At 48.2% G+C, this 14313-nt stretch overlaps 1 protein-coding gene across 9 annotated transcripts in view; it reads left to right on the forward strand.

The window, feature by feature from the left end:
- The first annotated feature begins 453 nt into the window (after window positions 1–453).
- Window positions 454–14313, forward strand: part of LOC119032460 (filamin-C-like) — a 40171-nt gene continuing 26311 nt past the window's right edge. For 6 of the 9 annotated variants that reach the window (XM_037121652.1, XM_037121659.1, XM_037121654.1 and 3 more), the window contains exons 1-7: window positions 455–1488; window positions 11619–11867; window positions 12054–12151; window positions 12912–13062; window positions 13240–13358; window positions 13441–13518; window positions 13879–14041. In XM_037121652.1, the coding sequence (XP_036977547.1) occupies window positions 1107–1488; window positions 11619–11867; window positions 12054–12151; window positions 12912–13062; window positions 13240–13358; window positions 13441–13518; window positions 13879–14041 (1240 nt within the window). In that variant the 5' untranslated portion in view covers window positions 455–1106. Of the gene's footprint in view, window positions 1489–11618; window positions 11868–12053; window positions 12152–12911; window positions 13063–13239; window positions 13359–13440; window positions 13519–13878; window positions 14042–14313 lie in introns of all 9 variants that reach the window. The other 3 variants (XM_037121653.1, XM_037121655.1, XM_037121658.1) reach the window with 1 other exon arrangement.

The following is a 14313-nucleotide window of genomic DNA, read 5'->3' on the forward strand; positions in this document are numbered from 1 at the left end:
CCGGACGATGAAACAAACAGAGTAAATGTTGAATTCTTCAGTTCTTTGATCCCACAAACATCATCCTGTAAATGATTCAGATGATCTGTTACTGATTCTGTTATTGATCGACTTTAGAGAGAAAATTGATTAGTCATGAAGATCCATGTGATCCATATGTTACATGAACTGAGTCAGCTGATCATCTGTTTTCATCTGATGGATGAAAAATACATCCATTAAAAATGTAATCTGTAACTAATCACATTACTGTAGAGGAGTCATGACGTCATGACTCACTTAGCGTCAGAGTTGAACTGAGTTAATGTTCTTAGTTACTCCGCAGCGCCTCCAGGTGTTTCCTCCCCTCAGCTCACCTGTGGGAGCCTGTGATTCACCTGAGTGTGAACTTCAGGTGTTTGAGGGGATTCCTGCTCTTCTGGTGATCTGATTGGCTGCCCACACATGACGTCAGTGTTTTACAAACAGCCGGTGTCTCCTCTAAAAATACCGGAGTGTCACCCAGCCCCGGGCCCCGGAGGGGGGTCGGGAGGGTCCTGCGTGACCCCGCCCCCTGCTCCGCCGCCGCCCAATGAGCTGCGGCCTCGGTATCAATCCGGGTCAGAGGATGCGGTCCGGCTTGTATATGGTCATGCAGGAACATTCCTGACAGTCCAGCCGAGTGACGCCGAGCTTTAAACTGTGATCCGCTGCTGCTCCGCCGCAGTCCGACTCTCTGCAGGCCGCCACGCCGCCGTCTGCGCGTCTGAATCCGGACACAGGAGCGAGTCTGTCCGGAGGGAGCGAGCACTCTTCTTCTTCTTCTTCTTCTTCTTCTTCTTCTTCTTCTTCTTCTTCTTCTTCTTTTACTTCTTCCTCTTCTTCTTCTTCTCTTCTTTTCTCTCTTCTTCTGTGACTTTTCCCTCAGGGTTGGAGCCCCTGAGCCGTCCCGGACCGGACTGACGGACTCTGAATGTTCGCACTCTTCACGCAGACTTTGGTGAAGTGGTTCCTCCCCGCAGGCTCGGCTCTGCCCCCGCCGCTCCTCTTCCTCCGCTTCTTCTTCTCTTTTCTTTTTTTCTGCTGCCCTTTCTTCTCTTCCCACTCTTCGCTATAAAAGCGGCACCATGATGAGCAACAGCAGCTACTTGGAGCCGCAGCAGCTGCCGCCGCAGTTCTACCAGAGCTCCGCCGACATCGGCGAGGAGGAGGAGGAGATGCCGGCCACCGAGAAGGACCTGGCCGAGGACGCTCCGTGGAAGAAGATCCAGCAGAACACCTTCACCAGGTGGTGCAACGAGCACCTCAAGTGCATCAACAAGCGGATCAACGACCTGCAGAAGGACCTGAGCGACGGGCTGAAGCTGATCGGGCTGCTGGAGGTGCTGAGCCAGAAGAAGATGTACCGGAAGTACCACTCCAGACCCAACTTCAGGCAGATGAAGCTGGAGAACGTCTCTGTGGCGCTGGAGTTCCTGGAGAGGGAGCACATCAGGCTGGTCTCCATCGGTGAGTGCACGCAGCTTTACGCACGTTTTACGCACGTTTTACGCACAATGCTAAACTGAGCGCGTGTTGGAGGTTAGACTGTGGTGATGACGATGACGGTGATGAAGATGTGTGTATGGTTGAATCATCACACTTCATTCAGCTGACAGGAAAACATATTTCATAAAGAAATGAAACACTGTCCACACCTGGTTTCTGAAGTTTAGTCTCCAGAGCGACACAAACACGAAACAGACAGAAATCAGAAACGTGCCGACAGTTATTGAATGTAAATATGAAATATGGATCCGAATGGATTTGACTATAACATGTAGCAGAGTTCAGTCTTCTGTCTGACACACGTGTGACAGAAGCTGAACTCTGATGAGCTCAGAGCAAAGAAACTGTGAGACCCACAGAACCTCCCAGTGGAACCAGCTGTGATGAGACCCAAACATCTGGAGAGGAACCGGCAGCTGTCAGACGGACGGGTTGTTGTCGTGTTGTTGCCGCTGGTCTCAGGTGTGTGTGGAGCTGCAGGTGTGAAGGTCTCGGGTGTGTGTGGAGCTGCAGGTGTGAAGGTCTCAGGTGTGTGTGGAGCTGCAGGTGTGAAGGTCTCGGGTGTGTGTGGAGCTGCAGGTGTGAAGGTCTCAGGTGTGTGTGGAGCTGCAGGTGTGAAGGTCTCAGATGTGTGTGGAGCTGCAGGTGTGAAGGTCTCAGGTGTGTGTGGAGCTGCAGGTGTGAAGGTCTCAGGTGTGTGTGGAGCTGCAGGTGTGAAGGTCTCAGGTGTGTGTGGAGCTGCAGGTGTGAAGGTCTCAGGTGTGTGTGGAGCTGCAGGTGTGAACAGCGTCTGATTGGTTCGCTCGTCTTCTGGTTCTCTTGGTGATTTCAGTGATTTATTCTTATATTGTAACTTTAGTAGAACAACTTAACTGACTCTTAAATGATCGTTTGTACCTTTAAAGCACTAAAACATGAAAGTCTCATTAAAAACAACGTCACGATCTTAATCCGCCCTCCACCCTGACGTCGTCACGGTTGGGCTCCGTGTGAGAGAAGACAAGAAGAACTAAGTTCTGACCCATGAAACTGTTTCTGGAATTTGATGGAAACAGTCAGATAAACAACAAACTGAGTGAAAACTTAAATCAGTGTTGAAGTTCTGTTGAGGCGTTTGGATCAGCACCGATGTCCTTTAACAGACACTTGTCAGCCAATCAGAAACATCCGGCCTCAACCTAGAGTTAAAGCTCTGGTTGGTTCAAAGTCTCTGAGGGACTGAAGGTCGGCTCACCACGGATCAGAACTGGACCGGTTCAGGATGAGACTCAAAATCTACTTTCTCAGCAGCAGGAGCTTTAAAAGTGAGGAGGGCTCGTCCACCGGGCCGGACCGGGCTGAGGAGCAGGAAGTGTTTTAGGAAGCAGGAAGTGTTGCCAGCAGCTAGAAGATGGAACTCTGGTTTCACCTCTGCTGACTCTGACCACACCGGGTCCACACCGGGTCCACACTGGGTCCACACTGGGTCCACACCGGGTCCACACCGGGTCCACACTGGGTCCACACCGGGTCCACACCGGGTCCACACCGGGTCCACACCGGGTCCACACTGGGTCCTTAGGGGATGTGGTGCTGAGGGTGTGCAGGGCCGAGTGATGACGTGTTGTCAGGGAACAGATGATAATGTGTCGAGGAGACGGAAAACTGATGACTGATAATTGATTATTGATAACTGTTGTAATTTACAAATCCAGATTATTGAGTGCTGATTGGCTGTTACTGGTGACATCACACAGCGTGGTGACCACTAGCAGAGAGGGAACACAGACAGTGATAACAGCTGACTGTGACGTGTCTGGATGTATTGATCGATCAGTAACAACGGTCCAAACATCACTTATTGATAATCACACCTGAGATGTTTCAGGTGGTTTTCAGAGTTTGAGAGTTTCGTCTCACGTGACTCGTCTCTGAAAACACGGTGAGAGTGCAGCGATGATGACGAGGCGCTGACCTTCTTCTTCTGTGGTTTAATGTGCACAGTGATGAAGATGATCTGCAGGATATTGATCGTCCTCTTCAGGACGGATGTTAGCTGCCGTCCATCTTTCTGCCGGGAAGGATCGGATCAGAGCGAGACGCTGCAGCTCTGAGCTGAGACCCCGAGGCCTGGAGGGGGGCAGGGCCTCATGTGGGGTGAGGGGATGGAGGTTAGGGTGGGGGTGTGTGTGTGTGTGTGAGGGTGTGTGGGTGTGTGTGTGTGTGTGTGTGTGTGTGTGTGTGTGTGTGTGTGTGTGTGTGTGTGTGTGAGGGCTGATTGATGGCAGGACAGCTGAGTTCTGCTCTCGCTCCACCGACAGCTGCTGAAAATAGATCCGGGCCTCGAGAGGAAGCGAGGCCTCACGTCTCCACACTCTAATCTGAACACTCTGCTGCGACTACACACCCATCATCTCTAATGATCTGCGTCTGTAATCTGGAATAATCTCTGATGTCGAGTTATCTCTCCCTTATCTTATTATCTATCTTATCATTATCCCTGAGCTCTAAAAATTCCAATCTCTAATGTGAAATAATCTCTGTTTGATAATCTGTCTTTAATGATGTTGAGTTCACTCTTTCCTTTATGTGTAATAATCTCTAATCTCGAATCATCTCAACTATAAATATCTAGTAATCTCTGTTTGATAATCTCTATCTTCACTGTGGAATCTGTTACAGTCCCTCGTGTTGGTCAGACCTCTCGGACTAATCTGTGTTTAATCGATCACTTTATTCAAACACTTCAGTGGTGATGTCATCCTGCACCAGTGGTGCCGTCCAATCACAGAGCTTCAAATATCCAGCGAGTTTCAACTGAGAAAACAGATGTTGACTCTGGATAAACTGATTCTGGATCAGCTGTGATCGTCTCTGAACGTGTCTGTGATCACTGACCATGACTCTCTCCAGTGATAATCAATATCAGTGAATGATAACTGATACCTGCAGCAGGATCAATGATCAGTTTAGTGTGTGTGTGTGTGTGTGTGTGTGTGTGTGTGTGTGTGTGTGTGTGTGTGTGTTAAACACTCTGTTTCATTGTTACACTGCTGTCAGACTCTCTAATGGTTTCCATGTGTCGGAGCAGTCAGCACACAGGAATGTCCCCACACACACACACACGCACACACTTACAGCTGTGTGTGTGTATGTGTGTGTGTGTGTGTGTGTGTGTGTGTATTAACCCTTTAAGTCTGTTTCTCTCAGAGTTTCTTGGGGACATTCAGATTATTTCAGTATTGATCGTTAGATTCCAGATTAATGTTGTCAACATGTCGACTTCAGTTTGCCTTCATCAGAACAATCGGTAAATAAATACTTTTGGAGCGGTAACATTTGTAAACCAATAGAATCAGTCTGTCCGTCTCCATGGTGACAGGATGCGGCCAGAACATGTCGGACTTCCTGTTTCTTTAGTAAAGAGCAGTTCTGTGGCGCCGCCCGCCTCCATCATCACCGTCCACACAAACTGAAATTCTGTGGATGAACCAGGCTGTAACTGATCAGATCAATATGTCCTCTGACAGTCATCAACCTGAGAACAGTGAGGAGAGACTGACTCTCTGCTCCTGGTGAAGCAAACCACCACCAGGGGCAGAGACCAGAACCAGGACCTGGAGAACATCAGGATCTTTTTACCTTCAGTCCTTCTGGGTTCTGCTTCAGTGACGTGCAGCTGTTTGAACTGAGACTCTTAAAGTTTAGGATCAGCAGGAGGGATCAGGATCAGACCCGTCAGACGGACCATGAGCTCATGTCTCAGCAGAACCATGTGGTTCTGATCATTAACCAGGAGGACAGGATATCTCCTGTTTGTCCTCATTAGACACAACGACCCGTCTCACCAGGTTTCTCAGGAAGCAACGAAGGCTCACGAGACATTCAGCTGCAAAACAGAACAACACAGAGGTCAGGGGTCAGAGGTCAGGGGTCAGGGGTCAGAGGTCAGGGGTCAGGAGATGAAGTCAGGTTTAACATGGCGACCGTCGTCTAGAGGACACAAACACAATGACAATGTCAGAGGTCGATTATCTGTGTTCATCAAGACTACTCAGCATACTGATCAGTGATGACAGTGATCAGTTGTCGGCACAGTAACTGTTGACTCTCTCTTGTCAGGCTCAGCTGTTGTCAGGCTCAGCTGTTGTCAGGCTCAGCTGTTGTCAGGCTCAGCTGTGACGGTGTCGCTACTGTCAGCTGTCTGAACTGTCCGACTCCTTCAGACACGACACCTCAGCGGGACACTTCCTTAAAGGAACTCGCCACACAACTGATCGTTTGATCAGTTAATTACTTCATTGATCAATCAATCAATAGTCTCAATAGTTCAAGATGAGAAACTGACATCAACAAACATACATGTATTAATATGTGTGTATGTTTTTATTGAATATTGACTGTGATATTAATTCATTATCTAAATTGTTGCTGATAGCTGACTGGCTGCATGTCAGATGTGTCGTCTCCACCAGTCACAATCACTGTGACATCACTGTGACATCACTGTGACATCACTGTGACATGATCTGCGTTTCTTCCAGAGACACAGGAGACATCATCAGACAAGCTGAGCAGAAATGAAAATCATCTGTTTTCTAAATGGAGTTCTGAATTAAGACCCAGTGATCTGCTGACCGACACACTGCTGCATCGTCAGGCTCAGTCTGAACAACAGAGCTTCAGTCTGGTGCTGTCATGTGGTCTGCCCCAGACACACAATGCTGCCTGTGTGGTGTGTGTGTGTGTGTGTGGTGTGTGTGTGTGTGTGTCAGCTGTCGTCACAGTTGGTCTGAAGCCTCTCAGCTGACAGCTGGAGGTCTCAGATCCTTGAAGTAACTGTTTACACTCAGTGAGTACTGAGCTGCAGAGTAATCCTGAAGTATCTTCACAGGAGAAAATATGACTGGACTTTGCAGATTCAGATGATTGATACAGAATATATTGATGATATTGATAATAATAAGTCTGTTGTGAGGAGCAGCCTCATGGTTTGTAATGATGATGTCAGATCAATCCACATGATCACTGTGAGGCTTGTTACAGTCGACTGGACACATTCAACACGTCCAGTCGAAGAATTGATCTGATTGATTAAGTGAACATGAAAATAATCAACAAGTCCACACAACGAGGTGAAGACCAGTTCACTGTGTGTGTGTGTGTGTGTGTGTGTGTGTGTGTGTCTCTCGAGGATCTCAACCCTCCAGCTGTTGGCTGCAAACACACACTTAAGGTTTTTATAGGTCACAGGTGTGTGTGTGTGTGTGTGTGTGTCTTTAAATAGTCTTTGTGAAGCTAACCACTCTCAGGATAAACAACAACACACACATTTATACAGCTGCTGTCCACCTGCTGTGTGTGTGTGTGTGTGTGTGTGTGTGTGTGTGTGTGTATTTCCTCACAGTATTTCAGTCCGGTCTGTTTGTAAGGCCCGGTTCTACTCAGCTGATCCGCCACATACAAACATAGTGAAACTGCTGTCAGATTAGTTTGTTTGTCCGTCCTGAAGATTTGTCTCTGCTCATTATACAGACTGCTCCTTTAATGTGAACCCTGATCAGTCCAGTCAGGTTGGGTTCTGTCAGTCACATGATCCTTCTTCATATGTGTAGAACTTTGTGGACCCGGTGAGGAGTTCAGCCCGTTCTCTCCACACTGCGACTGTCTGACCTCCTGATAACCTCAGAACACCTCCCACACTGAAGATAACGTCTCTGTGCCGCTCGGTACTCGGTACCGATGAAGACCAGAACACAGGTTCTGTCTCCAACTGTTCACACTTCATTCACATCAGAGACAACGAGGCTCGGCAGGACTGGAGCCGCAGCCCCGAGCCATTCATCAGTTCTGACAGTCGACCCGGAGTCTGTGGGTCTGTTGGTTGGTTTGATGGTTGGCTGGTTTCTCTGAGTCAGTGCTGTTAAATGTAGACAGAGGAGACTTTGGGCCTTGGTGGAGGTATACGCTCTACAGAGTGCCGTTAGCTAAGTTTCGGACTGTTTGGAGAACGCAGGCTCTGAGGAGACGAGCTTTTCACAGACGGAACGATTAACAGTGAAATTAGCAGTCAGTCTAATGAATGATGAAAGTAATCTGAGCTGAGTGGTTCTGATCATTCAGAACCATTCAGTCTCTGACAGCTGAGTGGTTCTGATCATTCAGAACCATTCAGTCTCTGACAGCTGAGTGGTTCTGATCATTCAGAACCTTTAACCACATTAACACAATGTTTCCTGTCTGTGGTCGTGTTTCATCCTCCGGCTGAGTTCAGGCTGTTAATCTGACTCTTAATTCTTTCCCTCCATCGTCATCACTTGTTTTTCCTCTTTCCACTCTCCCACAGCCCCCCCCCCCCCCCCCCCCCCCCCCGTCTCTATAAAGTCTTTCAGTATAAATGTCACATTACACAGTTTCTCCGTCGCCCCCTGGACTGTAGGCTCAGTGTTTCTGTCAGGACTAATTGTTCCCCTGCAGCAGCAGTTAGCAGCAGCAGCAGTTAGCAGCAGTTAGCAGCAGCAGTAGCAGCAGTAGCAGCAGCAGTTAACAGCAGCAGCAGTTAGCAGCAGCAGCAGTAGCAGCAGCAGCAGCAGTTAGCAGCAGCAGCAGTTAGCAGCAGTTAGCAGCAGCAGTTAGCAGCAGCAGCAGCAGCAGTTAGCAGCAGTTAGCAGCAGCAGCAGTTAGCAGCAGTTAGCAGCAGCAGCAGTAGCAGCAGCAGTTAGCAGTAGCAGCAGCAGCAGTAGCAGCAGCAGTTAGCAGTAGCAGCAGCAGCAGTAGCAGCAGCAGTTAGCAGCAGTTAGCAGCAGCAGCAGCAGTTAGCAGCAGTTAGCAGCAGCAGCAGTAGCAGCAGCAGTTAGCAGTAGCAGCAGCAGTTAGCAGCAGCAGCAGCAGAAGTTAGCAGCAGCAGCAGTTAGCAACAGCCGACCTGTAGCTGCCCTGTTTGCTAACCATCACAGATGTGTTGTTGTGCAGCTCAGAAGCTGTTTGTTTCGACGCCAGAGTCCATTCCTGCAGTAAAGATGGTACGGTGTCCCTGCAGGGACAAAAAGTCACATGACATCAGCAGCTGGTGTCAGCTGAGCGTTTAGCTTCATGAGAGGAGACTGTGAGCAGGACAGCAGAGACCCGAGGGAGGCTCCGTTCACACACTTTATACAGTTTTTATAGTTTCCACCGTCGTCTTGTGATGTGTGTTTCTTTCTCTGGGATTTCATCTGCTGTGCCTTGCTCAGAGGCAGTTCAGACAAACAGGAAGTGAACAAAAGTTACTCCTTCACTTTCAAACGTTTTCAGAGTAAAAGCTTTTCTCCCATTGATTAATGTCCACATACTTTTGGACATCTAAACCAACAGGTGACTGTTGTTGTTCAAAGACTCCATAACTCTGAGTCTGTCTGCGTGATGAGCTTCTCATTGTCATGTGTTGTTTGGACACTCAGGGCCTCCGTAGTGACGGTGAGTACAGTCACATCCTGTAGTTTGATCCTGTCCAGTTTTATAATGTCTGCAAGTTGCTTATGAAACATCACATGGAGAAAAAGATTCATCTGGAAGTCTAAAACATCCCAGTTCATCTTTCTGAATCAGAAACTAGACTTCCTGAGGTTCTGTCTGTTCTGACGGGCATTTTAGAAATAAATAATAAGGATCAGCGAGTCGGCTCAGAGGAAGCAGTCGGTCCATGTGCTGCTAATTTTAATGACTTTATATCCTGCTGCGTTATTTAATCAACAATTATATCTGATTTTTAAAATATGAATCTGCAAAGTAAAGAAAGTGTTCAAATACTGAAGAGCAGAACTGCAGTCAATGTTCTGACTCGTTTCCACTTTAAACTGTAAATCAAACCCAAACTGAGTCCAGTCCGGCCCATCTGCTTCCTCCTGACAACAGCAGCTCCTGTTTCCTGGGGAAAGATTACAGCGACGCTCCAACACGACACATCCTCCCAGAACACCGACCCGACTAATCTCTGGATACTGAGCTTCCTGTGTGTGTGTGTGTGTGTGTGTGTTTTCCATTGTCTTGTAGACACAATCATGAAATCATATTTTCCTTCTGTGAGCTCAGATGTCTGTTCTTACACACACACACACACACACACACACACACACACACACACACACACACACACACACACACACACACACACACAGGACTCCAGTTTAAAACCACATAGGTTTGTTTCCTACCACTCTGACCAGTAAAACATCAGCACCAGACTCCCTTAACAAATGTGTCAGTTTAGTGAGTTGTTGAGTTGGAGACACTTTATAAACTCTGTGAAACTCTGTCTCTGACTCATTCTGCATTACTTGGACCTTCTTGTTAATTCAGCAAATGTTCTACATGAACTTCTTTCTGTCTTTGAGTAGAAACATGGAGTCTGTTTGTCTCACTGATGGACAGGTTTGTTTCACACAGAGCAGGAAGTGACATCACGTGAAGGTATTTGTTAATGTCGGCTGAAGTTCAGCTGTGTTTGAATTGTTTTCACTGAGCAGAGAACAATCTGCCCGAAAACACTGAGCTGATTTATGATCCGCTCTGTCTCCTGATTGGTCGATCCATCAGAAACTTCAGCTGCGTTCTTTAAACGTGACTCTCGAGGGAACTCGAGGTTTTCATTGGTCTGTTTAAAGACGACACATGATGAACTGTGTCCAGCACTGACAAGACATTTATAAAGAGACGAAGCAGGAGTGTGAGTCATCTGATACAGCCGTGTGTGTGTGTGTGTGTGTGTGTGTGTGTGTGTGTGTGTTTATATAAAGCAGAAAGAGTCATCAGGTTGAAAGTTGGTAAAACAAACGACTTTTCATTTCAGGAACAACTCACAGTCCTCCCTCAGATTCCTGGATGTGTGTATGACTGTGTGTGTGTGTGTGTGTGTGTGTGTGTGTGTGTGTGTGTGTGTGTGTGTGTGTGTGTGTGTGTGCATGTGTTTCCTATTTAAACTGACCTCATTCCTCGGGCCGGGGGCTGGATGACATCACCCTGCAGCAGATCGACTGCGCTGGCGATGGATGAACCTTTCACAGTAAAAGACGTCTCCTGACAGCTGGAACATAAACAACCTGAAGCTGGGAACTTTTATTTTGGCAAGCAGATGTAAAGAACAGAACAGGAAACTGGGTCATCAGAAAATGTTACAACAACTGTTCTGACAGTCGGTTGAGGTGAATTCCGATTGGAGGACAGTTTACATGGTTCATCCAGCTGACAGACAGACAGACAGCAACACAACTAAAGTTTAATGTTTGATAAACTAAATGTTCCTGATCAAGTCGAAGAACTGCTGACATGATTCACTCACGTTACTGTGGAAACAGCCTGGTTCTGAGTTGGTCCAGATCGCTTGATACGGATTGACTTTAATACCAGATAATTGATGACTGGTCACCTGTCGGGACGTCTGTCTGGCCCTCCAGTCGGACCCGTCAGACCTGTGTGACCTGTGTGACCCGTCGGACCTGTCAGACCTGTGTGACCCGTCGGACCTGTGTGACCTGTCAGACCTGTGTGACCTGTGTGACCCGTCAGACCTGTGTGACCTGTCGGACCTGTCGGACCTGTGTGACCCGTCAGACCTGTGTGACCCGTCGGACCTGTGTGACCTGTCAGACCTGTGTGACCTGTCGGACCTGTCAGACCTGTGTGACCCGTCGGACCTGTGTGACCTGTCAGACCTGTGTGACCTGTGTGACCCGTCAGACCTGTGTGACCTGTGTGACCCGTCGGACCTGTCAGACCTGTGTGACCCGTCGGACCTGTGTGACCTGTCAGACCTGTGTGACCTGTGTGACCCGTCAGACCTGTGTGACCCGTCGGACCTGTGTGACCCGTCAGACCTGTGTGACCTGTCGGACCTGTCGGACCTGTGTGACCCGTCAGACCTGTGTGACCCGTCGGACCTGTGTGACCTGTCAGACCTGTGTGACCTGTGTGACCTGTCAGACCTGTGTGACCTGTCGGACCTGTGTGACCCGTCAGACCTGTGTGACCTGTGTGACCCGTCGGACCCGTCAGACCTGTGTGACCCGTCAGACCTGTGTGACCCGTCAGACCTGTGTGACACATCTTGTCTAACATGTCCTCCCATCTGTCCTCAGACTCTAAAGCCATTGTGGACGGGAACCTGAAGCTGATCCTGGGTCTGATCTGGACCCTGATCCTGCATTACTCGATCTCTATGCCCATGTGGGAGGACGAGGACGACGAGGATGCCAAGAAACTGACCCCCAAACAGCGTCTGCTGGGCTGGATCCAGAACAAGGTGCCCCAGCTCCCCATCACCAACTTCCACCGGGACTGGAGGGACGGGAAGGCCCTGGGAGCTCTGGTGGACAACTGTGCCCCTGGTAGGTCCACAACAAGAACTGTGATGTCATAATAATCATCAAGCGTCTGAACTTATTAATCCACATTCTCGGATGATCTGCGCTGATTAAAGATATAATAAAGTCCATCCACTCCTGAGTTCTGGTGTTTCAGGTCAGATGGGTCAGATCCAGTCAGTGTCTTCAGTGTGTCTGTGCTGTTCTCAGGTCTGTGTCCTGACTGGGAGACTTGGGATCCCAGTCAACCGGTGGAGAACGCCAGAGAGGCCATGCAGCAGGCCGACGACTGGCTCGGAGTGCCGCAGGTAACATCCCGCCCACACCAGAACCATGACCCGCAGAACATTCAGGAACATCTGAGCTTCTTTAACACCAACAGTAGATTTATTTCACCGGTTGATCCGGATCAGCGCCAAGAGACCATGTGTTTAAAGAATTACTGACATCACAGGTCTCCAGAACCTTTATTCATTCCAGAACCTTTTTATTTATTTTTCTAAAAACATTTTCCTCTCTTCTTTTACTTCTGTTGCTCCTCCTTCAGTTCATCGAGACGACTGTTGTTCCTTTAAACTCAACAGCTGTTCACACTGACAAATGAAACACAATGTCAAATGTAATATAGTGCTGTAAGAAGAATCCAGGTGTCTGAGGATTTTATCCACACGTAGCCTGAACTGATCGGTATGATGTTTTAAAACACGATGTACTGATGCTTTTATTTTTGTGGGGGACTTGGAGCTTCTTCCTGCCTGGCTCATGAGCAGCAGCGGCTGTTTGATGTTTAAAACAAACCTCTGGTGTTCAGCAGCAGCTGAGCTCTCAAACTTTCCTCCATTATTTGTCCTGTTAGTCTCATAGAACCGTCTGGACCTGCTGTCTTTAGTCCGTCTCCAGTTCTTCTGACTCAGATCTGATACGAGCAGAACAGTTTCACATCGCTTGTGATATAAAACTGTTCTGTGGTTTGTGTAGATATGTTTGTTCCAGAAGGTCTCGTTCTTTGTTCTCCATCATGAGGATTAAATGTGGTTACCGTGTGATGGCCTCCCTGTTCTTCTTCAGGTGATCGCGCCAGAGGAGATTGTGGATCCTAACGTGGACGAGCACTCTGTGATGACCTACCTGTCCCAGTTCCCCAAATCTAAACTGAAGCCCGGCGCCCCCCTGAGGGCCAAGACGCTGCACCCGAAGAGGGCCAAAGCTTACGGACCAGGTGAGAGAAGAGCTCAGAACCAGAGTCCGTTTAAAGACTGATCAGAATCTGATGTTATCAGCTGCCTGCTGCAGGCTGTGTTGGTGTGTTTGTTGTTGTGTTTTTCAGTGAATTTGTTTGTGTGTTGGTCTGTTGTTGTGTGATGTCACAAACCTGATTTGTCTCTTTGTCTTTCAGGTATTGAACCTCGAGGTAACGTTGTCCTGAAACCAGCAGAGTTTCTGGTGGAGACGGTGGAGGCTGGACTGGGAGAAGTTCTGGTTTATGTGGAAGATCCAGAGGGACACACAGAGGAGGTGGGAACACACACTCTTATTTTATATTTAATCAAACACAACAAAGTGAAACATGACTGACATCATTGTCTGTGTCCATCAGGCCAGAGTGATCCCCAACAACGACAAGAACAGAACCTACTCCGTGGTCTACCTGCCCAAAGTGGAGGGGCTCCATAAAGTAAGATCCAAACACCAGGGAAGACAAAAAGCACCATCAGGTCGTGTGAAGGTCCACTTGTGAACCTCAAGAGGTTTCAGCTTCATCTCACGGTCTCATTAGTGTTTGGACCTCAGTCTGATCTTTACAAACAGGAAGTGGTTTAGTTACTGCGGCTGAAAACATTTAACTTGAATCAACCGTAGATATTCTGCTGTTAAAACACTTCTGAGACAAAATTAACGAGCCAACAATCAACAGACAGTACTGAAGAGTCTCAACACGCGAGATCTTCATGACCTCATTACCAATCAAGTTGATCAGTGATGGCAGTGACCCATCAGAAGCCCTGACAGGTCCATGTGTTCCCGCTCCTCTCAGGTGAAGGTGCTGTTTGCTGGGCAGGACATTGACAGAAGTCCCTTCATGGTGAATGTTTCGAAGGCCATGGGTGACCCGACCAGAGTTCAGGCCCGCGGGCCGGGACTGCAGCAGGCGGGAAATGTGGCCAACAAACCGACATACTTTGACATTTACACTGCAGGTAACCACTCAAACTGAAACTATATAGTTCTGAGTGACAACCTGAAACCTGAGCTGCTCGACTTCAGTCAGTTTAACTGGAACAGAAGAAAAGAAACCTGCTGAAGACCAAAGTGTTGTGTTTGAGATCTGAGATCTTTTCACCAGCATCAACTTCACAAACAGTTAAAGCTCCTCAGACAGTGAGACTTAAATCTTCAATGTCATTTGTGTATGTTGAGGCCTCTAACCTACTCATCAGTCAGGATACAGGAGTGTTGAACAGGGACAGTA

This window comes from Acanthopagrus latus, chromosome 14 (assembly GCF_904848185.1).
Source record: "Acanthopagrus latus isolate v.2019 chromosome 14, fAcaLat1.1, whole genome shotgun sequence".
Lineage (NCBI taxonomy): Eukaryota > Metazoa > Chordata > Actinopteri > Spariformes > Sparidae > Acanthopagrus > Acanthopagrus latus.